The 26867-nt window shown below is 43.4% G+C and overlaps 1 protein-coding gene across 1 annotated transcript in view; it reads right to left on the bottom strand.

Annotated features, from left to right (window-relative positions):
• Window positions 1–26867, bottom strand: part of LOC136573505 (sec1 family domain-containing protein 2-like) — a 62339-nt gene that overhangs the window by 19794 nt on the left and 15678 nt on the right. Inside the window, exon 2 of the mRNA XM_066574783.1 lies at window positions 15723–15857. Coding sequence (XP_066430880.1) covers window positions 15723–15857 — 135 coding nt within the window. The remainder of the gene's footprint in view (window positions 1–15722; window positions 15858–26867) is intronic.

Raw genomic sequence — 26867 nt, 5'->3', positions numbered from 1 at the left:
ACCATGATTAGCACGGCATTTGAAACGCAGCACAAATCACGGTAAAAAACAGCCTGTGTGAGAGCAGCCTAAAAGGGATAACTTTATGATCAGCGGGGGTGTGACTGCTGGACCCCCCCCCCCCCCCCCATCGATCCTGAGAAATGGGGTCCAGTCGTTATCTAAGTGAATGGAGCGGAGGTTACACAGACGAGCCGCTGCTCCATTCACTTCAACGACAGAGCCGGAAATTTCTGAGTTCAAGCACTTTGGTAATCTGTCTTGAAGTTGGCAAGCCTTGATGGGGTTATAGAGCTGTGGGCCATTTCCTGAGCCAAAAGGGGACACATCCTTTGTTCTGAAGCATAACATCTTCTTGTTTAATGGCAAGATGCACAACAATCTTCTTTCGGTGCAGCAATGGGGAGCCCTTGTGTCCCCACTAAATGTACCTAGGCTGATGGGAGGAGAACCTGTTAATCAGTGGACTGTAAATCGCTGTGATCGCTCAGTGTAAATAGCGGCCGTTCAGTAGTGAACGTCCGCTATGTTACATCAATGGGGAGGGGCGGGGGAGCATGAGGAGAGAAATCTACTGCAGCCTTACTGCTGACAGCTAACGATACTAGCCCCCTTGCAGTTGCATAGCCATTTGAACCTTATTACAGGACCTACAACTTGGCGTGCATCTTGTTCCATGGTGGGCTCCTTTAGGTATTCTGAATGCGAAGTGAGCAAATTTATTAATCAGAGTAAGCGTAAATGCACACAGGTGAATTTGAATTGCGGAATCTGGAGCGGGCGTCCGGATTCTGCAGCAAATACCACCCATAGCATACAATACAAAAATGATTCTTCGTGCACACGAGCGGAAACCAATTGCGGTTTCCGCTCACGGATAAAAAAAAATCGCAGCATGCTCCATTTTCCTGTGGATTCCGTATGGATGGCTTCGATTGCAGTAAATATCGCATTACACCACTGGTGCGGATTTTGAAGCGGATTCGCAGTATTCGTCACCCCTTCAGCTACATTTACACCTTCGTGTCCCTAAAGTACAGTACTCAATCTGAACTCCCAGATTCTCGCTGTAATTTCCTACTGTATGTGTATTTGCACTTTACCTAATCATCAGAAAATCGTGAGAAACAAACAAGGAAGCACATGTACAAGGTGGGAGCTATCCGAAATTCCAGACGTCTTCCAAAGAACAGTACAGTCTGGATTAGACAAACATCACCCCGGGCAGAAAAATAATAAAACCTGCAATGTCAATCTTCCAGCTGTGACTGATTCTTGGCTTTGACACCTCTGTGAGTATATGACTCAGCCGTATAACTCACACCACTAAATCAATTTTTGTTACATAATGAATGCAGACTACTCCCTCGTCCAATCTCAGCTTGTGGGCAATGGTATACATAGCTAAATACATGTAATTAAAGGGTTTGTGCTGCTCCAGCAAAGATACCATAATGAAGTTGTTTTCATTTCTGGAAGCAAACATGTGGAGGACGATGTAATTCTTCTCCACACTGGAGGTACAAAGGAAATAATGTTACAATAATAATATTTGTGCAAAATTAATGAAAAAATATGTTATTGCAACTGTTTCTATGAAGTACAGGTTCATGGTAGTGGACTACCAGGCAGCGTTTCCCAACTGAGGTTCTGCAGAATCCCTACAGGGCTACTGCACACTATCCATGGCAAGGATATTGCAAAGAAACCTGTCAGTTGTGAACGGTTTCCTTAGGAGTGCAACAGGGGCCCCTACCAAATCTTCAGTATGTCAATGTGCGGGCAGTTGGTGTATTGACAGCACAAAGACAAGTGTCTAATGCGAGTTGCGCTCAAGCCTCTCGGGCGTAACTCTGGCACACGGCAAGTGAGTCAAAGGGCTTATTTAACCCTCTGAATAGAATCACTCATAAGAGCACACATTTGTAAATGAAGTATTGTAGTATTATCTCAAGCACACCTGATGTAACTAATCAAGGGCTTCATTAGTTGCATCAGGTGTGCTTGAGACAAAACATATCAAACATCTGAACTGGCTAGGGCTTTGTTGACTGACATTTGATTGCATGTTAGAAATTTGGCTAATTCAAGACAGTAGTCCAAAAAGAGAAAAGAACATTACCTTTCACAAACAAGACGAGGGATACAAAAAGATAGCAAAGGCACTGAATGCTACAGTTGGAAGCATAGTCTGCAAATTCAAAGTTATAGAAACACAGACTACACTAGCTGGACGTGGCAGAAAGAAGAAGCTATCACCGGCTACCAGCAGATTCCTGAGAAGGCAGGTGGTCATGAACCCTCGGGTGACAGCAAAAGACTTGCAGCAAAATTTGGAGGCAGCAGGCAGATTCCGGAGTGGCTGTCGCAGTCACCTGACTTGAACCCCATAGAAAATCTTTGCTGAGATTTGAAGAAGGTGATTGCAGCATGCAAACCCAAGAATATTAGTGACCTGGAGACCATTATCCATGAGCAACGGAAGATTCATCAGGAAGGCTGTCATCTGATTATGCATCACATTTGCAACAGGTGAGAACAACAAAAGGTGCTCTACTAAATACGAAAGACACTTGTCATGCATGAAGGGGTTGAATAAAGCCACATGCGCACAGGCGGGTCGGATTCCACATGAGGAATCCGACCCTGGCAACAGCGGCGTCCGCGCATACCTGCTTTCTACATCTTGACTCTGTACTGCCGATGGTTTCCACGGCTCGCCATCGGACATGCACAGTACGGATTTTTTTTTTAAACTCCTGCTTTTACCGCAGAATCTGTGGCCCGTCCGCAATGTCATTTGTGGATGGGCTGTGGCTTGCATGGCTTCCGTTGAATTCAATGGAAGCTGTCCGTGTGGAAACCGCAGAAAAATGGAGTATGCTGTGATTTTTCATCTGGGCACGGAAACCGCAATTGGTTTCCACTCATGTGCATGAAAAATAATCTTCCATAGCCTGCTATGGATGGTTATTGATACGGAACTCAGAGGCAGACGCCAGCCCTGGATTCCGCAGCAAAAATCCACCAGTGTGCATGAGGCCTAATGTGTTGAATTTGGAGAAACCACTTATTATATTAGTTGTGTTGAACCTCTTAAATTTTTCTTTGATTGATTTTTTTTGTAAAAACGGATAAAATTTTGTATATTTGGCAAATAAATCAAATTGACAATTGGACTTGAATAATTAATTTGGGTGTCTGATTAAGGGCTGTGGTCTGTTGTCTGATAAAGTCTGAATTAACATAGGGCTCTGATCCAGGGTCTGACTTGCATACTATGAATTATTTAAATTTTGGAGTCTGGGATTTGAATTAAAGGAGTTGTACCATAATTCACTTTTATCATCTATACACAGGATAGGTGATAAAACTCTGATCTGTCGGGGTCTCACTGCTGAGCCCAACATGATCCCAAGAACAGGGATCTAATGATGATTTCCATAACTGGTCAATCAGAATTGGCCTGTCCCACCAGAGTAGGATCTTCCAGTGGTCCAAGCTCTAACACAATAATAAACCACGAAGGTTGAGCAGAAGACAACTCCATTTGGAGGTGACTTTGGAGCCAATCAACACTGGGGTCTATTTTTTTATGGAATGAGTCACAAAAAGACTTATCCGACCTACTGATGATCTGTCTTGTCTGTACAATGATAAAAAAAGTTATAGTGTACTGTAATTAGAAGTGGACGGGCACATGTACTGTTGAGATAGAGCGTGGCCTTCAGAATATTGTCCTCCTGTGGGGCCAAGGAACCCCATTTCCAACATTGTTGCTAATAGCTGCTTAAATAACCATTTCTATCATTTTGCAGAAGGACAGTGATAAATTGCTCCGGGCTCAGTAATAGTACATTGTGTACTCGCGCAGTATGTGACCGCAGACAGGGAAGGTGCCTGCTCTTTGTAACAAAGTAGCAGTACAAAGTATATAAACACAACAGCTATAAAAGACTGAATGAAGTTTTGTTCTACTTTCTTGATGTGTTGTGCTTGCAGATGTAAACTGCCACATAAAATAAAGCAGGCAAAGTGATAAGCACTGTATAATAAAGTCAATCCAAAACCTGAAAGCCTGCAGGTTCTGGTTCTTCGGGTCATAGCACTTGGTGCCATATAGGGGCATATGCCCACATTATGGTCTACCAAAAAACTATAGGTTCACAAGTGCTTCTAGTCATGGTGCTTGGTACAATTGTTTGCATAGGTAACAACACTGTGACATGAAAGAACTAGTTAATGGTCCTTTTTGGACTAGCCCAAAGTTCTCGGTCCGATCTAATGAGCGCCAATCGAAATCCATATTAATCAATGCTAATTTCATTTTTCTTTAATATTGGCTTATGTGGATGAAAAATCATAATTATCGTTTATCCCCATAGGCTGGCTGTACATCTTCCTGTTCAATGAGCATTTTTATGCTCGCGAAACTGAATGATCAGTCAATGAATGAGCATTCCATCGTTTTACAAGGCCCGATTGTTGGGTGAACAAGTATTTGGAGGAATGTTAAGGCCCAATAGTCGGCCCATGTAAAAGGGCCATAACCTATTGGTTTGCAACTTGGGTCTCAGTCTAAAATTCCTGTTGTTCCCTAACAGTCTGCAACTTTTATGGCATATTGGGAATTATAGCATGCATATTCCAATTTGTAGCCTGTTCTTGAAGGTGAGGGAGGAAGTTGTTGGCTGTGAACTTGGCCAGTAGAGAGCATCAGCACTTCTATGGCTGACGGCAATTAGCTTCTTCTACTAATGCCTAATTCTATAATTCACAAAAAAAAAGAGTATACCAATTATAGTAGTTTTCCATGATTGTATATGATCCGTAAGTCCAAGCCCCAGCTGATCAGCAGAAAGCAGGGAAATAGCATTTATTTCACTGGCACAGTGCCATGCATACATGTGTGGCTGTTAGTGGTACTGCAGTTCAGTCATATTCACTTGCTGTAGTACCAGTGATAGCCACCAACACAGACAAGCAGCTGTGCCAGTGTGAACAACGAAGGGACTTTGGCTCCTACTGAAGTGCAGTGACCCCTTCAGTCTAGAAGGGGTTGAAAACCACCAAACATTGATTGCGTATCGTTTTAACTATGACCATAAGTTCAGAGACATGAGTAGAAGTACCACGGTAGCTGGGATAGCAGCTGGTATGGCGCCATATCCACCAGGTAAAATGATAAGCAATAAAGGCAAAAATGAAAGGCGGTAGTGAAAACGCAATACAGACAGAAGAAAAAGGCAATGTACAAAGTAAAGAGCAGCTCCTGCGGAGGTGGGGGGGGGGGGGGGGGGGCGAGGTGGAGAGGGCCATACTCTAAGTTACCTGCTAAGCCCTTGTATTTGCAGTTACATGTAGGACACGTCTAAACTGTTCCACCTGTTTAACAAGGGTTTGTGTACGTGATGGAGCTCAGGTACCAGGACAGGTTAGGTGCTTCCATAGATTGGCAGAAAAAAAAAGTAGTCTGGTGTCACATTTCCGACTTGTATGCTTTTATGTGTGTCCGATGCATGTACAGTGGGGAAAAAAAGTATTTAGTCAGATACCAATTGTACAAGTTCTCCCACTTAAAAAGATGAGAGAGGCCTGTAATTGACATCATAGATAGACTTCAACTATGAGAGACAACACGAGAAAACACATCCAGAAAATCACATTGTCTGATTTTTAAAGAATTTATTTGCAAATTATGGTAGAAAATAAGTATTTGGTCAATAACAAAAGTTCATCTCAATACTTTGTTATATATCCTTTATTGGCAATGACAGAGGTCAAACATTTTCTGTAAGTCCTCACAAGGTTGGCACACACTGTTGCTGGTATGTTGGCCCATTCCTCCATGCAGATCTCCTCAAGAACAGTTATTTTTTTGGGGCTGTCGCTGGGCAACACGGACTTTCAACTCCCTCCAAAGGTTTTCTATAGGGTTGAGATCTGGACACTGGCTAGGCCACTCCAGGACCTTGAAATGCTCCTTACGAAGCCACCCCTTTGTTGCCCTGGCGGTGTGCTCAGGATCATTGTCATGCTGAAAGACCCAGGCACGTTTCATCTTCAGTGCCCTGGCTGATGGAAGGAGGTTTGCACTCAAAATCTCACGATACATGGCCCTATTCATTCTTTCATGTATACGGATCAGTTATCCTGTTCCCTTTGCAGAGAAACAGCCCCAAAGCATGATGTTGCCACCCCCATGCTTTACAGTAGGTATGGTGTTCTTTGGATGCAATGCAACATTCTTTCTCCTCCAAACACGATGAGTTGTGTTTCTGCCAAACAGTTCTACTTTGGTTTCAGTCGGCCCCGGACATGTACGGGCTTAAGCAGGGGGACACGTCTGGCACTGCAGGATCTGAGTCCCTGCGGCGTAGTGTGTTACTGATGGTAGCCTTTGTTACGTTGGTCCCAGCTCTCTGCAGGTCATTCACTAGGTTCCCCCGTGTGGTTCTGGGATTTTTGTTCACCGTTCTTGTGATCCTTTTGACCCCACTGGGAGAGATCTTGCATGGAGCCCCAGATCGAGGGAGATTATCAGTGGTGTTGTATCTCTTCCATTTTCTAATTATTGCTCCCACAGTTGATTTCTCCATACCAAGCTGCTTGTCTTTTGCAGATTCAGTCTTCCCAGTCTGGTGCAGGGCTACAATTTTGTTTCTGGTGTCCTTCGACAGCTGTTTGGTCTTCACCATAGTGGAGTTTCGAGTGTGACTTCTTGAGGTTGGGCACAGGTGTCTTTTATACTGATAACAAGTTCAAACAGGGGCCATTACTACAGGTAATGAGTGGAGGACAGAGGAGCCTCTTAAAGAAGAAGTTACAGGTCTGAGACCCAGAAATCTTGCTTGTTTGTAGGTGACCAAATACTTATTTCCCACCATAATTTGCAAATAAATTCGTTAAAAATCAGACAATGTGATTTTCTGGATGTGTTTTCTCATGTTGTCTCTCATAGTTGAGGTCTACCTATGATGTCAATTACAGTTCCCTCTCATCTTTTTAAGTGGGAGAACTTGTACAATTGGTATCTGACTAAATACTTTTTTCCCCCACTGTAATTAAATGACTACAATCTGTTCAAGCAAAAACTAACAAATAATTTGCTCATCTTTACGGTACTGCCTGTTCCTGAAGAAAAGTGCTCAGATGTCAAGCAAATGTCACTGCGACAACTTTCATTTATAATAAGTGGATAGCTGATGTTTCCGACGTGCGCACAGCAAAGTTGCTAGAGTGGATTAATAAAAGAGAAGAACTCGATTATTTCTTATACACCTTCCCTTCCTTTAGGCTCCACTCCTGGCAATGGCTTCAGAAACGGCATGAAAAAGGTGTATGCGAAACCACCATGAGAGTTGGGTATTTTGGCCACTTTGGCGGTCTTTACGTTTTAGTGACATCACCAGAGGAGTACTGGTAGGCGTGAGAATGTTGTACACACATCTTTGTATACTCACGTGCCATTATTGAAGAGGACTTTTTTGTCTTCAGTTGTGTGCAAGTGCTTATGAATATATGATATATAATTTGGCCATGTGCAGTCCATATATTTCACAGACAGCTTTCGGCCCCATAATAGCTTAGGAGACTATTCACATGCCCGTTTTTCGCACAGCCCAAAACCAGTACATGCCCTATTCTCATCCATTTTCATAGACGAGAACAGGGTGTGCAATGTGCATGGACTGTGCATTTGGACAGGACATAGATGGGTGTTCGTGTGCTGTCCAATATGTATTGTGTATGAATAAGCCTTTAGAGTCTATACAGACAGGGGCGTAACTATAGAGGATGCAGGGGATGCGGTTGCACCCGGGCCCAGGAGCCTTAGGGGGCCCATAAGGACTCTCTTCTCCATATAGGAAGCCCAATACTATGAATAAAGCATTATAGTTGGGGGCCCCGTTCCAGGTTTTGCATTGGGGCCCAGGAGCTTCAAGTTACGCCTCTGTATACAGACGTGGATTTTTGCACGGACTGTTAAAAAAACCCACGACATCTCGGACAAAAGTCACTCATTCAAGCTCATGAGGATCAGCATTTGCCCAGGGCTGGCTTGATGTAGTAGCCGGCTTCTCTTTGTTTTTTCATATACAGAACCCTCCGGAAGTTTGGAAACACTCCTTAAAATGTAAAACACTGGAGCAACAGTCAAATGTCTCAATGACTTTTTGTCTTTTAAAAAAAAAAAAAAAGCTCAATCTTCCAAGTAACACTTGGAATATGGAAATGACTTCAGATTTTGGACTCTTTCCTGTATGACCGTTTTGCATACTGTGGCACGGGCTGGATCAACTTTTATGTTTTTCAATCGGGATACTTTTCCATTCTTGTTGGAGAACCTTCCAGAGATGTTTCGGACTTGTGATTCGTTTTACATAATATGGGGTGTCTGCAAACTTCTGGAAAGTACAATCTACAGTATGTTTGTGTGATGTGTAGGAATTGTATGCTGCTCCCATCTTATACCACTTTGTGGGGGGATTGCAGTGGTGGTACTCATTGATTGTTCTACATCTTCATAGACGTCATATTAGTATGGTGGACCAATAGTGATGCCGATGGACGAGTAATCATTTGGTTTTGGTACCTTCAGAGAGAAGGTAGAGCCTGGAGTTTTGGGGAAGAATCACATTGGCATTGTTACAGTAAGCTGATAGCACTCATCAGTAATGATACATCAAAAAGGATATTAAAAAAAACTTTTGTGGCCCTGAATGATGTTTTTGAAGCAGTATGTTTACATCTGAACAGGTTGCATCCAGAAAAAGTTCAGAGATATTGCAATGTTTTTCTCCAAAAGTAGAAGCCCTAATTTTCCCTTTAGACAAAACAAGTCTGTGTGGAAAGGGAATCTGCAAGACGTGTGTTCATCGACTACGGGTCGGATTCCAAACCACAAATTGCAATACCGTTTATTCACAATGTCACTTGTTATGTGGATGGATTTTAAATGAAATTACAGTTTCAATGGGAATGTTCTGGAGACATGTGATCTGCTTATAGATGAAGAGTTTAGAGAAATCTCTTGTTCTAAGCGTTTGGCGGTGTAAGGGACGGAGGAGTCTGCCAGGAATCTTATTATATTTGGCATTTTCATTAATGTTTTTGCTGCCGCAAACTTTCCTTGAAATGAACTTGAAGAGTGAAATACAGTATACCCTGGAGAAGACTACACCGACACACCCTGTATTTACGGTTCTTCCTAAGGTGTGTTCCCAGTCTATAAATAGGAGTGCAATGGAGTGTATTTTTTACGTAAATAGTCTGGTAAAACCAAAAAAAGAAGGAAATAGCATCACACAGTAAAAACGGCTATGTTATGGACTGAAGCTACAAAGTCATCTGTAATATTGTGCCATAGTCTGCTATGGAGCAATTCTGTACATCTGCAGGTCTCTGATCTTCTAGGGACACACACTGAGCTATTTTCCATAGATCCTTATGATGCTCTAAGTTAGGGTCAGTGGACTCGCAGTAGGGCCGAGACACTTGTCTGTATTATGGACAGGTTGCCACGGGAGGTGACAAGTTCTCCTTTAATGGAAGTCTTCAAACAGACACTGGACAGACATCTATCTGGGATGATTTATTGGACTGAGCAGGAGGGTGGACTCGAAGATCCCTTCCAACTCTGCCATTCTATATTAATGAGTAGAACAGGTTGCCATGAGAGGTGGTGAGTTCTCCTTCAATGGAAGTCTTCAAACAGAGGCTGGACAAATATCTGTCTGGGATGATTTAGTGATGCTGCATTGAGCAGGGAATTGGACTTGAAGATCCCTTCCAACTCTACCATTCTATATCAATGAGTGGAACAGGTTACCACAGGAAGTGGTGAGTTCTCTTTCAATGGAAGTCTTCAAACAAAGCCTGGACAGACTGTCTGGGATGATTTACTGATACTGCATTGGTTGGACCCGATGGCCATAGAGGTATCTTCCAACTCTACCATTCTATGGATGTATAGATGCAGACATGATCTGCTTTTGTGAAACTGGCCTTAAGTGAAGAGTTTGTGTAAGGCTTTATACATGGCCATATTACTGCTCTATAGTTAAGCAATGAATGTGTACAGTTAAAGGTATATTCCAATCTTAGACATGTATTACCATATGTGTTCACAGGAACTCAGTTGTTTCTGTAACTCCCATATAAGTGAAATGAGAGAGTTGAGTTCACCTCTCCTTCCATCCCCTGTCCAGATGCATTGGTCAGAGGTTGCCTCACCAACTGGGCCTGTATAGATGACCCCCATACTGGAGATAGCTATAGGTTCCAGAGTTGGGAGCCACCATTTATCGGACATTAATTTATACCCTTCAAGTAAGACTTCTACATTGTAAACTGCAGAACCCTGCTGTCAAGAATATTTTACTAGTTTTTTATGGTTTTCAAATATAATACAAAAAACAATTAAAGTGAATGTATCAAAATTGACTTTTAGGGACTGATGAAGATAGCCAAACTCTTGCAATCGGATACTGCTATCAGCCCCACTGAAATGAATAGAGCGGCACCGCACATGTGCGTCCACTGTTCCATTCAAGCTGACGTCACCACAGGTGGGTGCAGGGAGCCAGAATTGATGAGAAGATGGGATCCAGTTGGAATTATGGGATTACGTTTTATAGTCTCCGTGCATAGATTTAAGTAAAGGGAACCCATCACCAGGCTCTTGCTGCCTGAACTATGGGCGGATATGAACCTGGGACAGGTATACAGACTTCGCTTATGCATGCTTTATTCTGACTTGCTGCAACATTTCAGAATAATCAAACTTTGAACATGCAGTTGGAAAGGAGCTCCGAGCCATTTGGAGGGAGGGGATAAGGGCGGTTCTCTGTCAGCCTCTCCCCACCCTCTTCATATAGAGTGACAGCTCTCTCCCTTTTTTTATATAGGAAGAGAGTTGTTACTATAGATGATGCGAATGGGAAGAAGCCAGCGTGGTGCCACCACCATGATTTAGAGCTCCGTTCCGACTGCATCTTCCAAGTTTGGTTATTCTTAAATGTTGTAGTGTTTCCCAATAAAACATACAAGGGCGCAATGTGCATACCTGTCCTAATAAAACATATGGATGTCACAGAAGGGAGTCCTTCACTTGGGACGCACTCTATTAGCCAGAGCGGATAGCCACTGCAGAGTTGAGATCTAGTAGACATGGCTCAATGACTGAAGGCCATTGGTTTCTGAGATCTGATCCGAAGAGATCTGTTGAGTGCCGGATGGGGCTTTCATCTAAAACAAAGGGGGTGCTATGTCAGCACTGGGGGCCGACAACAAGCAATCCTAACACAGGTGTTAACAATTTGATTTAATTGAAATAGACTATTCAATTTTGTCACACTCCAAGCCAAACTCCAACGGGACGTACATAGAATAACCGCTCATTTCGGTGATAATGACAGTATTGCTTTTCGCCGTGCAGACTCACGTGGCCCAATCTGAGAGAGATACGCGAAAACATTCACGTGTACAAAAGCAAGACTATTCTTATTTAGATGGAGAATGAACAAATACAACCCTCCTACGTTGATTAATCATGATAACAGTCTACACGGCACATCCCCTGCACTTCCTCAGCTGCAGCTAATGTCACAACACTGCGCTGTCTCCGAGTATATGATTTAAGAATGGTTATTCTGAGCGGCTTCTGAGGGGTTGTAACACATGCAGAAACATGTGCTGGACAGCCAGCTACTCACACGGGCGGCACAATGGCCGGAGAAAATGCTAGATAATGCCAGAGCTAAACGAGCAGTGAGAAAATAAATGGCATGACTGAGAATAGGTGATTTAGTTTTTATTTTAGTCTGCTGTGTTCTTTTTTTTGCTTCCTTCTTTGCAGAACACATGGGGCTTTCTTATTATTTAAAATCGCAGCAGATGTCAATTAAATTGGTAGGTTTTATGAAAAAATGGTAAGAGACTGGAAAAAAAAATCATTTGCTCTTATAGTTTTAAGTTCTATATTATGGGCTTCTACCTGAATTTAAAGACAAAAATGATGGCAACTGCAAACAATGGTCAAAAATCGACAACGAGGCCGTAGAGTGCGTGCGAGGCTTTATCTTCTTTGGTTCGGAAATTGACCAGGCTGGAGAATTTATGCCAGAGATAAAACATAGGATGTAATTTTGGTGAATTGCGATGCTAAACATGGCCAAACATGGAAAAGTAGGGATATCGGTATAGCAACTAAACGCAGGATAGTGCAAACCACCTTTTCCCCAGAGCCATGTATGGATGTGAAAGCTGGACTACAGAAAGAGCCGATAGAAGGAGGATTGAGGTGTTTGAGCTGTGGTGCTGGCAAAAGCTTCTGTGTATACCCTGGAGGGTGAGAGTAACAAACAGAGAAGTCCTGAATCTATAGGACCCGATTTATCACTGGAGGGGAAGATGACCGGACTCAGACTCACGGATTTTGGCCATGTAATAGAGCAGAGTTACTGGAAAAATCGATAATGCTTGGACAGATCAGTGGCAAAAGAAGACCTGGTGCCAAAGACCACGAGGTCTGATACTGTCAGAGCGGATACTGGCATGGATATCACACAACTGAAGGAAGCAGTGTAAACCCGAAAAACATGGAGGGAGCTCACCTTTTGTCGACGAGGGTCGTGAAGGACTAAATAGCTAACAACAACAACATTAAGGTAGTTTGCTTAGTGTGGCACAGAAGGAGTCTTCATGGCATAGGTTTCCAATGTCATTATATGTGTCAGGCTCCTCCTCTTTATAGTAGGTTATCTTCCTTCCTCTGCATACAGTAAGTATTGGTATGCAAGTATACATGGCCACGAGTCTGTGCCTTTTCCAAAGTCAAACGTCTCCACTTAAAGCATATCTCTGATGAAAAATGTGATTGTGTTCTTAGATCCTCATATCGAGCCTTTTCCTTTAAATGGGTTTTCCCAGACTTTACTACTGATGACCTATCCTAGGTCATCAATAGTTGATCAATGGGTGTCCTCTGCTCGAGATCCCTGCCGATCAGCTGATATTGTGCCAGCTGTCACCGAGGAAAGAGTCAGAAGCAGACAGCTGTGCTTGTAGTGTAGCAGCCCGGTTGGGTATTACAGGCACAGTTCCCACTGAATTCAATGCAATACCAACCCAGGTAGCTGCACTACGGACAGAGCTGTCTGCTTCCATCCCTGTACATAATGACAGCAAGCCAAGTGAACATCCGATCAGTGGCGATCCCGAGCAATTAACCACTGCTGATTAACTATTGATAACCTATCCTGAGGATAGGTCATCAAAATGTAAAGTACCGCCAGGAAGTTATTATTCTCTACCATGTTACAGACATGGTAGAGCTGCAGCCCAGGAACAGTCACTGCTACCTCATATTACATCGACCACTCTCACTTCTTCTCTGTTAGTGCACTCCAATACATTACTTAAAGAATGTAAAAAAAAGCGTCAAGTGTCACATAAAAAGAAGTGTCAATGTTTGTATAGACAGGACTGCACTTACTTTATATAGATGTCAGTTTTCAATTGGATATTAAAAACTTTGTGGATATTGGATATTAGAAAAAGCTTTCTGACAGTGACGGTGATCTGTGAGTGGAACAGGTTACCACGGGAGGTGGTGAGTTCTCCTTCAATGGAAGTGTTCAAACAAAGACTGGACAGACATCTATCAGGGATGATTTAGTAAATCCTGCACTGAGCAGGGGGTTGGACCCGATGACCCTGGAGGCCCCTTCCAACTCTACCACTCTATGAGTCTCTATCATTCCATGATTCAGTTAGGATAGTAACACCGCTCTCTCTTTTGAAAACATAAGCAGAATGCAGAGCAGCCCATGTGATGGCCAGACAAAAAGTCTTGCTGTAACAAAACAAGATAGTATTTTTCACATGATCGGGGGACCCAAATTGAATATTAATTCCTAAGGAGGAGTGGTTGCAATCCAACCTATACAAACATTGACACTTCTTGTGATCCCCTTTTACGGGTGGTTCCACAAAAGGCAGTTTTTTGGCCGCTTTGCTGTGGCAATTTCTGGTGTCTTTCATAGGTTTTTTTTACCCAAAAAAACTCTATGGCCAAATGAAAAATTAAATACATTAAAATCAATACATTTTTTTTAGGTTTTTTTTTTCCCTTTTCAGTGTGTTTTTACGGCCTAGGTCTTTTTTTAACCAAACGCTACAAGATTTAGTTTTGGCCTTTTTTTCAGGTGTTTTACTGTAGGCCTCTCTAAGGCTGGGTTCACACAGGGCGGATTTGCTGCGCTTTTGCCGCAGATTGTCGCTGCATATCCGCACTGCGGCAAAACCTCTGCGTTTGCAGTGCAATGCAACACAAATGAGTTTTGCCAAAAAGCTGTTCTCACAGGGCGGATTTTTTCCGCACAGCCGCAGTGCGGAAATGCAACTGCAGCGCGGTTTTCAAAGATGCAGCATGTCCATTCTACTGTCTTTTCCGCAGCGCTTTTTTGTCCATAGACCTCTATGGACGCAGCAAAATCCGCGGCAAAAAGTAAAAAAACGCTGCGGAAAAAACCGCTGGCGGATTTTTCCGCACGAAAATCTGCAGACAAATCCGCAAGCCAAAATTACCCTTTCAAGCGGTTTTGCCGCAGAAGAACTGCTTCTGCGGCAAAACCGCAACGGAAAAAATGCAGCAAAACCGCGGCAAATCCGCCCTGTGTGAACCCAGCCTAAAGGAAACAGGAAACTCCAGAAAAAAGTATGTTACAGATGTTAACAAAATGAAAAAGACACACAAAATATTTACAAAGAATGCATCAAATCCATGGCCTTGCTTAAGAAACTGAAAGCAAAAACTGCTGTGCAAAAACAATGTGAAGGAAGTATCAGTGCTGATGCTGCTGTAATCTCAGGAGTATATTAATGGGGCTGTACCTAAATTGCAAGTTATTCCCTATCCAAAATTTGCTGATTGGTGGGGGTTTCCAGCAGAATGTGGGTATCGTGTTCCCCGGCGTCCTACTGAACTCCAGCAGTAAGTAGTAGACTGAATGGAGCATTGGTTGCAAAAGTGCACTAGCGCTCCATTCGTGGTCTATAGGACTACCGTGATACTCGAGCAGCACCCTTTAGGGTATTTCCTTCATCCCCAATGAAATTAATGGAGCCCTGATCGCCGATGCTCAGCCAGAGCTCCATTTACAGTGATGTCACTGTGGGAGGAGAAGTGACCCCTGCAGTGACAGTCAGAGCGGAGCATGGGAGTCCCATTCTGAAGATCAGCAGGGGTCTCAGCAGTGAGACTCCTATTGATCATCAAGTTTTGGCCTATTCTGTGGATAGGGAATAACTTGCAATTTTGGTACGACCCTTTAACTAGCGAAGTTTCCTCTACAGAGACAGCTTGCAATTCCCTGTTTAGGCAAGATATTCAAGATATTTTATGTACTTTCTACCAGAAGGAAGTAAAGGACTGCAGTAATTTAATTCTCCTCTTTCTTGATTCCATATGTAATGAATGTAGGGTGTAGCCTGTAAATAAATGAAGCCGCCAGAAAGGATAGATTTCAAGATTAGAAACCTGAAATGACAAACTGAGTTGCAAAACCTGAGTTTTTTAAAGTGAGTCACTGGAGATTTACTGCTACTGAAGTGTATGTAAGACGCTTACATAGAAATTCGACAACATATTGAAAGCTACATGCGATTTGCCTTGAAATATCTATTAAACAGAATGCATCCTAAGCAATCACACCAACCTTCATAAACATGCTGAACCCCGTCTTGAGGAGGTCACCCAGACCAGAAGACATATGCTCGATATCTGTGGGTTCTGCATGGTCGGGGTGAAAGATTTCTTCTACGATCTGCTTCAGTAAGGGCTTGTATGAGGCCTGTGAAGAATAGGATAAAAGTCTTAAGAACACCAAGTCTGTCCAATGAAAAATTTGCATAATATGAAATAAATCATTTAAATATAATTATCATGAACACAATTTAAAGGGGTTTTCCAAGTTGCGGGATGAAAGCGATGGTTGGATAGTTGCAGCATTCTTGCGTATCACCTTTTTTTGGGAGTGGGACAAAGACTGATTGTATCCAGTCCTTGGACCACGATTTGGTCTTCAGAGCTGTTGCCAAAGTATTGTTAACATTGGGATGGGCACTGGTTGAGTAACTCAGCTGGTATGCGGTCAATGCCCGGGGCATTCCAGTTGTTTCATACCCCAGGCTACCTCCTTCAGAAGATATGGCTCTTGCAATTTTATATAACCTGTGATTACTTGCAGTCAAATGTAATTGACTAATCAACATTTCCAGGCATGTCAACTTAGATAGTTTTACAGGAAATCACCCTAATATCTGCCCCCTTCCACCACGCACCTTGTGATACATGGCTTTCACCCTGCTCCTGGGGAGGGTATGTTCACACGTAGGTCTGCCTCTAAAAGCTAGGGCATTTTGCTGTGGATCAGTGTACAGATTTATCCATTGTGAACGGGCAAAATCTGCATGCGGAATTTCCAACACAGATTCCATGTGGATCTGTGCTAAGAAGGGACTTGTCTTTCTGCAACGCAGAGTTCAAAACTGCAGCGGAAAAATCAGTGTCATGAACACAGTGATGCGGATTCTCATTCAACTGAACTGGACACGGATTTTGCAGAGGAATCTGTGGCAAAATCCACTATGTGAACATACCCTTCCCCTTTTGGCTCTTGGTACTGCTGCACTGAGTCCTGACACCATGCAGCATTAATTGTGGAGGTGCACACAACATCCCAATCATGGACGGCAGCAGAGTCGTATACAGCGGTGCTCAGAGCTGGAGGAGAGCGGAGTGAGTCTGGTCTGGAGGCCGTATATTATTATTCTGCCTGGTCTGGGACCTGAATAAAGTGAGGTATCTAAAATGAATATAGGGGGTCTGACAATATTTCGTGAGTCTTATCTGAGATCTAAAAAAATTCAAGGGGTTTGACTATATTTGGGGGGTCTGGTCTTCGGTCTGAATTAAGTTAGGAGTCTAGGGTCGGATATAAATATAGGGGGCCTATGATCCGCATATATTTAGGGGGTCTGAAATTAATTTAGGGTTCTGATTTGGATTTGACATTAATATAGAGGCTCTAAATACACTGCTCCTCTCCCTCTTAAATAAGCCATACCCCCTAGAAACAGCACTCCAATTTTGCCTTCACTTGCTACTCTACTTTCACCCCGTGAAGGTCTCTCCCAGGTTGACATCTCTACGTTGAATGCCTCGTAGTCGCCTTCCTATACTGTACACAACAATAAGAATAACCACATCATCCAAACACCATTACATCATAGCCACAAATAAGGTGTGACTATGGTATAATTAAAGTGGGCCAATGAGAAAACCAGCCCTTCAACCACACATGAAAATAATACGCCACACGCCGTAATAACAAATTCGACATATGACGTGAATTGTATGTTTTTGTGGTTGGACGATACAAAATGATTATCGGTTTTGCAGTAGCTTTGGTATTCTGTAAGACGCTCTACGTGAGATTGTACATTATATCCCTGGGAATGAACCGGTAATTAGACTATGCGTGACAGACATGAGATTTCCGTAATTCTATGATCCTAGTCATACAACTGAAGAAAATATTTTTTTATCCAACAGTATTTAATATAAATGGCACTGTTGTAGAAATTATAACCTGCACAAAGAGAACGGCCCTCCATTCATCGCAGGAGTCTAGCAGATGCCTCCTACGTCTGGAGGAAGCCTGAATATGGTTACAAGTGTTGTGAGGGTTTGATTTAGAGCTAATCAAAAACTTGGTTTACAGCGCCAACGCACGATAAGACACGCTACAACTAACCTATGAATGTATAACGTCTATTACGCCACAGACAAGATACAAAGATGCCCACTCATGTCTGATGGGCACATGGATTAGGCTCAGTTCACATTTGTGCTGGAGGCTCTGATGCAGATCTGTCCCAGAATCCTGAGCGAGATACCATAGCTTGCTAGTCCGGAAAAATGGATGGACGCTAAAAGAACCTCATTATAGTCATTGGAGTCCAACCTATGCAAATGGGAAGATAGAACAATGCCTCTACAGCGCCACCTGTTAGACGACAACATTCCTGCACGTCAAAATCAGACGTTTTAACCGGCCTTGTAACAATGACTGGGAATATAAACCAAAGCCAGAGACTTCTCCAAAAGGAAAAGATAACCATGTACAGACAAACTGTATTGTGTTTTTTGCCCCTCATCAGTGTGCGGTAAGATGCTGGCTTGGCTGGGTTGGAGGTCAATGATGTGGTAGCGCTGTAGAGGCGTTATCCATCTTCCATTTGCATACATTTCCCAGAGGAGCATGCATGGCCTTATAAAGGTCCTCACAACTACGAAGTAGGAGAGGGGTGGAACAAACCCGATGGCATTAGAGGTTTTGGTCCTAGATAATGTCTTAGATTAGGCTGTGAAAATTGAATGAGCTGTGGAGGTGCTGCCAACCAGGAGAGCCCACCAATGGTGGGCACAACAGTTGTGAGAAAAGCTATAGAGAGAAAATTCTGGTGGATAGGCATGACTCTCCAGAAAAGATAGTGGGATGGTAGGATAGGTTATCCAACTTTTCTTTTATTGAGTATATTAAAAACCAGTATAGGATACGTGTTTTGGAGTGAAGCCCTTCTTCAGTCTACACTGGGTGGGGCATCGCTTCTAGGACTTCAGAAATATGGGTCCCAAAAGTGCTAGTGTACCAATGATGGAGCTGAAGACATGGTAGAAGAATTGGAGGATAGCTACCATGTCTCCAGCTCCATCACTGGTTACACAAGCACATTTGTGACCCATATTCCTGAAGTCCTAGAAGTGATGCCCCACCCAGCGTGCTCTCCCTAAGGAAAAACTTTACACCTTCTGACTGAAGTCCAACCGTCACCGATCAGGTTGGTCATAGGAAAGATCTGTTCCTGGCTCCCATGACGAGACAGCAAAACTGCAACCTTGAACACAACCATAATTATCAACCCTGGATGCTATATCATCAGATGCTAATATTTCATTTCACTACAATACACTGCATATTCGCGTAGTGCGTCAAAAATGTAATAGTTGTTTTTCAGCTACTCGCCTTTGCTTGACCCCTGAGTATTATTCTGCATTTCTGGCTATATCCTTGATTGGTGTCTTGATATTGAACATGTGCCTTTAAAGACTTATGGCCTGCCTAACTTCATCGTGTTTATCTGTCAAAAAGGTCTAGGTGGTCAAGTCCTCAATGAGGAGGACCAGTACCTCACTGCACAGTTCACTGGTAAAAAAAAAAAAAAAACAGGTGGCTTGTTAAATTTTATGACTTAGCTACAAAAATTGCAGAAGACAAACTAAATACAGTGCATTTCTATATTTTCAGTTGCATATATAACACCAACATATTGGTGGAGAGACTGTTGTCCTTCCCATCAGTCCTTGTCCCCAATGTAGCTGACAATTTGACTTCCTACACACAGCGGGGCCAAGTTCATAGGAAGCCAATTCAATTAATTCCCGAGCAGGGTTTTGGAGCGAGAGTAGAAACTGGAGAACTTTGAAGAATCTACGAAAACACAGGGGAGAATATACAAACATCACGACATGTTGTACTTTGTCAGGCTTGAATCCAGGACTGCAGTACTGTAAGGCAACAGTGCTAACCACTGAGCCACCCTATCAAGAAATTATACTCCTTGGCTTTTTACATCATGCAGGTATCAGCTTAAAGGGGGTCCAGAACTTTTGTTATTTATAACCTACCTTCTGGATAGGTCATTAATAACTATTAATTAGTTGATCTTGTTGGGCAAAAGAACAATACTGATAAACACCTAAAAGCAAAAGAAAAGCACGGGAAACACATGAAAAACGCAGAAAAGAAGTATGAAATATGCATAAAATTACTCACTTGTCGGAGTCGCTTGGTTTTTATCAGAACTAAAAACCAAGTGACTGTCAGGCCGTGTAAACAGGCAGTAGTTCATCAATGAATGACTGCCTGTTTACTGTGATTGGAGGCGGGTGAGCTGGAACAATCTCAGGCCCGCTCCACCTGCAATTACAGAATGACTATTGCTGCTGTGTTAAGGTATCTTTTACACGGGACGACCGCCCGAGTATCGTTCCGTACTTTACACAGGAGCGGTAGTTCTATGAATGGAGGTGGAGCAGTCCGCTTCCATCTACAGTGAACAGGCAGTCATTCATAGTTTACATGGGCTGGTAGTCGCTTGGTTTTTAGGGCTGCTTAAAATCAAGCGACTGACAGGAGAGCGATTTCTCCCTCGGTGCCTTGTCGGCGGTCATGTATACATAGGATGGTTATTGCCCAAAGTCACTGTTTCCAGCAATAATTGTCCTGTGTAAAGGTGCCTTATAGCACAGGAGTGATAGTTGGGTGGTAGTCCGTGGGAGGGCTGTTGGGCGTTTATGTACCCCGACAGTCGAAAGGTGCCTTAGTTATTGAAGTAATCCAGTCAGCCAACCCAAAAGCGTAACTTGAAGCTCCTGGGCCCCAGTGCAAAATCTGTAACAGGGCCCCCAACTATAATGCTTTATTCCTAGTACTGGGCTCCCAATATGTAGAAGAGAGGTCTTATGGGCCCCCTAAGGCTCCTGGGCCCGGGTGCAATCTCATCCCCTGCACCCCCTATAGTTACGCCCTTTACAATGATGTGACTGACTCCAGGAGTTGCCAACACTGGTTGACCACCACTGGATTCCAATATGTCTGCTGCTCCCGACAGCCCCTTTAAGCTTCTCAATCTTTGTATTCGTAAACAATAGGGCATTTCTTTGTATAAAACGTTGGCTTCTGATGAGACTTCTTATACTACTGTGTTAGTGTGGCAGCTGCTAACAACACTCTAATTAACACCTAGAAAGTATCCACTATGTAATTACATATCTTTGTGGTGATGACAAACAATAAACAGAAAAGGTTGCACGCTAATTCCTATTCTCTGACAAATAATGCATACAACCCTGTTTTGCCGTCTACTGTATCCGCTGCTGGTGATGTCACTTCTCATCACTACTGACTAAACGCAATATTCAAATGTCATTCTCAACTCAAGAGGCCACCGAGAACAAAGAAATAGAATTGGCCTTTTGTTTTTACTGTCCTAATGTCAATGCGGAGGAGTATGATCGGAGATGCAAGGAAAACAAATGATGAAAGAGCCCAGTGCTTCAGGTGGGTGAGGGGTGGTAGCAAAATGGCAAGCAAGACACTTAAGGCCCTTTTACATGCTATGATTATCGCTTAAGCGGCATAACGATTGAATGAATTGCCGACGTTTCTGCATAAAATTATTTGCACCTAATCATCTCTTATTTTTTCTCATTAGCTTAAGCAGTGGTTTCTCAGCTGGGAGTGTGTTTACCTGAGGGTTATTAGGCCAGGAGAATTCCATTGTATTCTTCTGGCATGAGTAAACAGTGTACTCATTGTATATGCAAATCAAACACAATGAGTACATTGATAAATAAATATAAACCTTGTTATTTGTATAGTGCCAACTTATTCCGCAGCACTTTGAGGTAATTTATTAATTTATTCTCCCTCCAGCAAGCTGGGTACTCATTTTCCGACCTCAGTAGGATGGAAGGCTGAGTCAACCTTGAGCAGGCTACCTGAACCAAGCAGGGATTGAACTTGCAACCTTCAGGTCATGAAGGGATGGTTTTTATGCAGGCTAAAAACCTGCAGCTATGACAAGTGAACAAATAGTGCACGACTGCTTACACGTAACGATTATCGCTTACTTTCGGACGTTTGAACAAATTGTGACCGATAATCGTTACGTGTAAAAGGGCCTTTACTCGAATTAGGGCTTTGCATTAAATGGCGAACCTTCTCACTCAAGTGTCTTTCCTGCCTTTTTCCTACCACCTTCTCACCCACCTGGAGCACTGGGTTCTCTTATAATTTGTTTTCCTTGCATTTTATGACTAGGTTACCGGCGTTCCCTGGGCTTTCCCCCTTGACCCTCTCCCTGTCTGTATGTCGTGCTACAGGGATTAGGTGGTGAAGTGGATCAGTGCCGCAATACACTGAAAGCGAACTGGGACTAGCGGTGCGGTGGCCTGTGTTTTCTGATGGGCGGCTTACACCAGGTAAGTCCTATCCTTTTGCGTTTTCCACATTATAATCTACGTTTACACACATTCTTGGAGCGCTGTCCTAAACCCTTCTTCTGTATATCCTATGATAGGAGATGAGGCTCATTAATACATATAACTGCATTGAATACTGCAGAGACTTAGTCCAGGAGTCTATGGCGTACTCACAATGGGATCCAAGGACTTTCATAGACACATGTTAAATGAATTACTACAATTTTTTGAAGTCATCTCCCGTTTCTTGTAATTGCACTGGCTATATGTAAGCACCATCAACACTGGCTATACAATTACTACTGACAAAGGAATTAGTGCAGGAGTATCGAACAGAAAACTTGTATACCGCAGAAATGATTCTGTAGGATAACACTTTTATAGAAGCTGTAGCCAGGAAGAGCGACAACAGGGACTCCCAACCAGGGGGTGTGATACTCCAGTGCTTTATTAGAGTAACAAAACAAATTCTAGCAGCATCTAGCAGATATGCCATAAACTAGGAACAACTGCTAGAAGTACATGACTTTATGCTGCCCACAAGAGATGAGTGCGGAGTGTGGTTATTACTTACTTAGTGACTCTCATTGTCAGTGCTGCTGTCTTCCTACTGCCATTAATAGTATAGGTATAATCAGCTCCCTGTATTTGATTACTGGAGGAAAATGGTGAAGCTCTGGATGTAAGTACTGTGAGGGGTGGAAAAGCTCTGGGTGTGAGTACTGCGAGGGGTGGAAAAGCTCTGGATGTAAGTACTGCGAGGGGTGGATAAGCTCTGGGTGTGAGTACTGCAAGGGGTGGAAAAGCTCTGGGTGTGAGTACTGCAGGGGATGGAGGAACTCTGATGTGATTACTATGGATGGATGGTGACATTCTGGATGTGAATCATGGTGGGTGAATGGTGAAGATCTAGATACAAATACTCTGGGGGAGGTTGAAGAAGCTCTGGATGCGAGTACTAAAGGGGGATAGTGAAGCTCTGGATGTGATTACCATAGAGGGATGGTGACGTTTTGGATGTAACTGGTGCAGGAAGGGGAGGGATAGTGAGGCTCTGGATGGGAACCATCCAGATGAGTACCCAGTCTGCTGGCGGGTAAAGATAACTGGGGAAGGCAATGACAAACCACCCCACAAAAACAGTCTGCCAAGAAAATGTCACTATGTGACGTCACACTTGGAGCCAGTCATGACTCGGTGCTTGCACCAGGGGACTTTACCTTTATCTAACGGTCACCATGCTGCCTTTATAAACTCTGAACAGTTGTGCACTAAAGTTCAGTCTGAAAAGGAGACCCAATTGCATACTAGGGCTTTGGAGTTGGATGCCAAACAAGTTCATATAAGTGTGGTGGTCAACCACATACATTTGGACATAGGACTTTCCTATGCGTACGTTTTAACTTTTATAAGGTTTATTGATTAAAATGGGAGACCTCCATCAGTCTTAACACTACTTAGTGTGACACATTCCATAAATGTTCAAAAGGCATCCTAGAAATAATCATGCTCTTAGGCTATTGCATTGACCTGGGCATAGTCAGTAAGTCAGGAAATGCATGTCAATAGCTGATTCCACTTGATAGGCGATGTCACATGCTATTTGTTATTGGTGCTATGGTAAGAATACAAGATCAGAAGTGTACAAAAGTCTCTTTATACATCCGAGTTTATGGAAATCCGGTAACTCTGTGGCTGTAGTCGGGGCAGCTTTGTCTTCCATAGAGGAGTGCAGGAGTCACTTTGTACACGATGTCTGAGGGGAAACATTTGTTGCTTTAGGACTTGTTTTTGATTAAGGACGGAGCGGCTGATTTTCCTCCAGATGGCGGTTCTGATTGTTAGTTATTCACAGATGCGGCAGGGTCAGGGGACAGAGGCGGATGAGCAGATGACTTCTCTGTCTTACAGATGCGCCCTGTTTTCTCATGAAACCACAAATACTGGTGATGTGATCCTGTGTGGGTTACAGATCATCAAGTATCACAGTCGTTAACCAGTTCTAGATAGTTAATGTGTCTCTACTAACATGTTTGCTATATGGGTGAATTAATAAGTCAGCGGGCTGTCATCAATCTGGGCCGTATTCACAGGGCATGTAAAGGGGGAACATCATTCTGTTGACTGTTTGGCATTGCAGATCTGTTTCTATTGTCTATATAGAACCACGAATGAGAACCATTTGTGGAGACTTTAAGGGTGCGGAGGATTCGGGGTCTGGCTGCATTTTTGCAGGCTCTCGCTTACCGGAATCAGGCGGGCGTGGTGTTCTAAGGAAACTCTTTGATGGAGTCTCTGTTAGGCTCTGCAGCCTAAGGCCGATGTCACAAGGGCATAATTGCATTTACTCTTCGTATTTGCGCAATGGGCAATGCTTTTTTGTGCAGGACTGTGCGTGTTTAACTATATTTTTTGTGTGCAAGTTGTGCGCAAAAATCATGCAAGCACGCTCATTTTCATTTAAAAGGGCAATTCAGGTCATTAGCTCAATATGTGCTATTTTCGTGTACAAATGCACAGGGAAATAGAGCATGCTGATATGTTTTGGCCAAACGAAATGCGCATGCAAAATACATGCCCGTCAACAAAACCATTGTAATCAATGGGTTCTATTCACTGTGTATTGCGTGCACAAATATGCCTGTGTGACACCGGCCTTATTAGGCCAGTTTTGTGAAAGTGATGCCCAGCAGGTGAACAATTAGAAGAAAAAAACACCATATGAGACTGGAACCCCAACAGTAGGAATGGGGGACTAACACACCACTACACAAAGCCAGACACAGCCATCATTTTACGAATCCTCTCGTCTAAGACAGCGGCATGCACGGTACACTAACCCGGTTCCCAGGTACTCACTTGCATTGGGTTGTAAGACGCAGTTAAAGAACTGCTATGTTGTGCGAACTCGTTAAACGGGTAAATAATGAACAGGATTGTTATGAACATTTGAGTCCTGGGTAATGGGCTCCTAGCTTAGTTTTGCGTCCCAGATACGAACAATTGTTTACAAAGTTCCTAACTATTAAAGTTAATGAGGCTGCACCGATGGAGCCTGTGCCTTTTGCTGCCTACCCTCACAGTTTGTGTCATGCTGTTGTGTTGCCTGCACACCATGAGAATGTCTGGTCCAGACCAGCATTGGACCTAGAGTGGCCAGAACCAGGCGACAAGAGTTCAATGGCCTCTGTACCAATGTTCACAGATAAGAGAACAATGGCATCCATCATGACCAAACTCTAGTTCAGATAGAGACGAGCCTCATGCCCCAGTTGCGCTTGATGATTCTGCTTCAATCCGGTCCCCTTCAGTGACTGGGGGCCAGATCGCAGCCTGAGCCCCGGCCCACCTTAATAGCTGCACAGTACAAAAATGCCTGAATGTCATAATTATAGAGTCAAGGCATGAACCAAACTTTTATTAATAGACAGTGAATATTATGCGTTTCAAGGCAATATGTCCCTTCATCAGCGAGTGCTGGACTATGCACAATTTTGGCTTGGAAGCAGGATTAATTGTGCCAATGCTGACTCCTGTCCAAAACCAAAAGCACCTACAATGGGCACATGACTATCAGAACTGGACCCTGGAGCAATGGAAGAAGGTGGCCTGGTTTGATTAATCACATTTCCTTTACATCATGTTTATGACTGGATGCATTACTTACCTGGGGAAGAGATGGCACCAGGATGCACTATGGGAAGAAGACAAGCTGTGGAGGCCGTGTGATGCTCTTGGCAATGTTCTGCTGGAAAAACTTTGGGTCCTGGCATTTAGGTGGAAGTCAATGTGACATGTACCACCTCCCTGAACACTTTGGAAGAACAAGTATACCCCATCATGGCAGTGGCATTCCCTATTGGCGCCGTCTTTTTTCAGCAGGATCATGGATCATCTCACACTGCAGAATTGTTCAAGAATGGTTTGAGGAACATGAGAAAGAGATCAGAGAGAGGACTTGGGTCCCAAATTTGAATGAGCATCTGTGAGATGTGCTAGGACAACAAACCCGATCCACAGAGGTCGCACCTCGCAGCTTATAAATAGGGACACAGATGGGGCTCTAAGAAAAAAAAGTGAGTCACAATGTCTCTGATTGATTACTGTAGAGCAGATCCTTGTCTGATCCAACAGTTTATAAATGCTGAAGGGATGCCCACCTCTCAACAGGACGCCCCGCTGCTGGAACCCCCAGCAGTCACCTGGCAACAAGTGCTCAATCCCCCTGATGTGCCAATACAGGTGAATGGAGAATTACACTTTTCCTACTGAAATGCAGTTGCAAACGAGCTGATGGATTTCTATGACTTCCCATAAGAGCTGATCACAGCTGAAGGGGTACAGTGCTTAGCGGAGTACATCTGTTCCTTCATTTTAGCAAGTGGTGGTGGGGTCTCAACACAGGAATTCCCAGCAGTCAAAACTTTTCGCATGTCACTATGACATTACATTTATTTAAAAGTTACTCTTTAAAGGGGTTGAACCAAGATTGCAAGGTAACCCCCTATCCATAAGATAGGCTATAACGTGCTGATCAGTGGGGGTCCTGTGCTTCCTCTCCTCCTCCCTTTGGGTTACTGCACCCCCTGCTGTCAGGAGAAGACTGAATGGAGCACTGGTAGCTTGAAATGGAGCTGCAGAGATACCCAAGTGGCAGCGACTTGGAGATTTCCATCAGCCCCATTGAAATAAATGGAGTGCTGGGTGAGCATTGCACTGCAGAGGAAGAGAAGCGACCCCCACATTGACAGGC

The sequence above is a fragment of the Eleutherodactylus coqui genome, chromosome 7, assembly GCF_035609145.1.
Source record: "Eleutherodactylus coqui strain aEleCoq1 chromosome 7, aEleCoq1.hap1, whole genome shotgun sequence".
Classification (NCBI taxonomy): Eukaryota; Metazoa; Chordata; class Amphibia; order Anura; family Eleutherodactylidae; genus Eleutherodactylus; species Eleutherodactylus coqui.
Note: the sequence above shows the minus strand (reverse complement) of the source record. Positions and strands in the feature narration are given on the sequence as shown.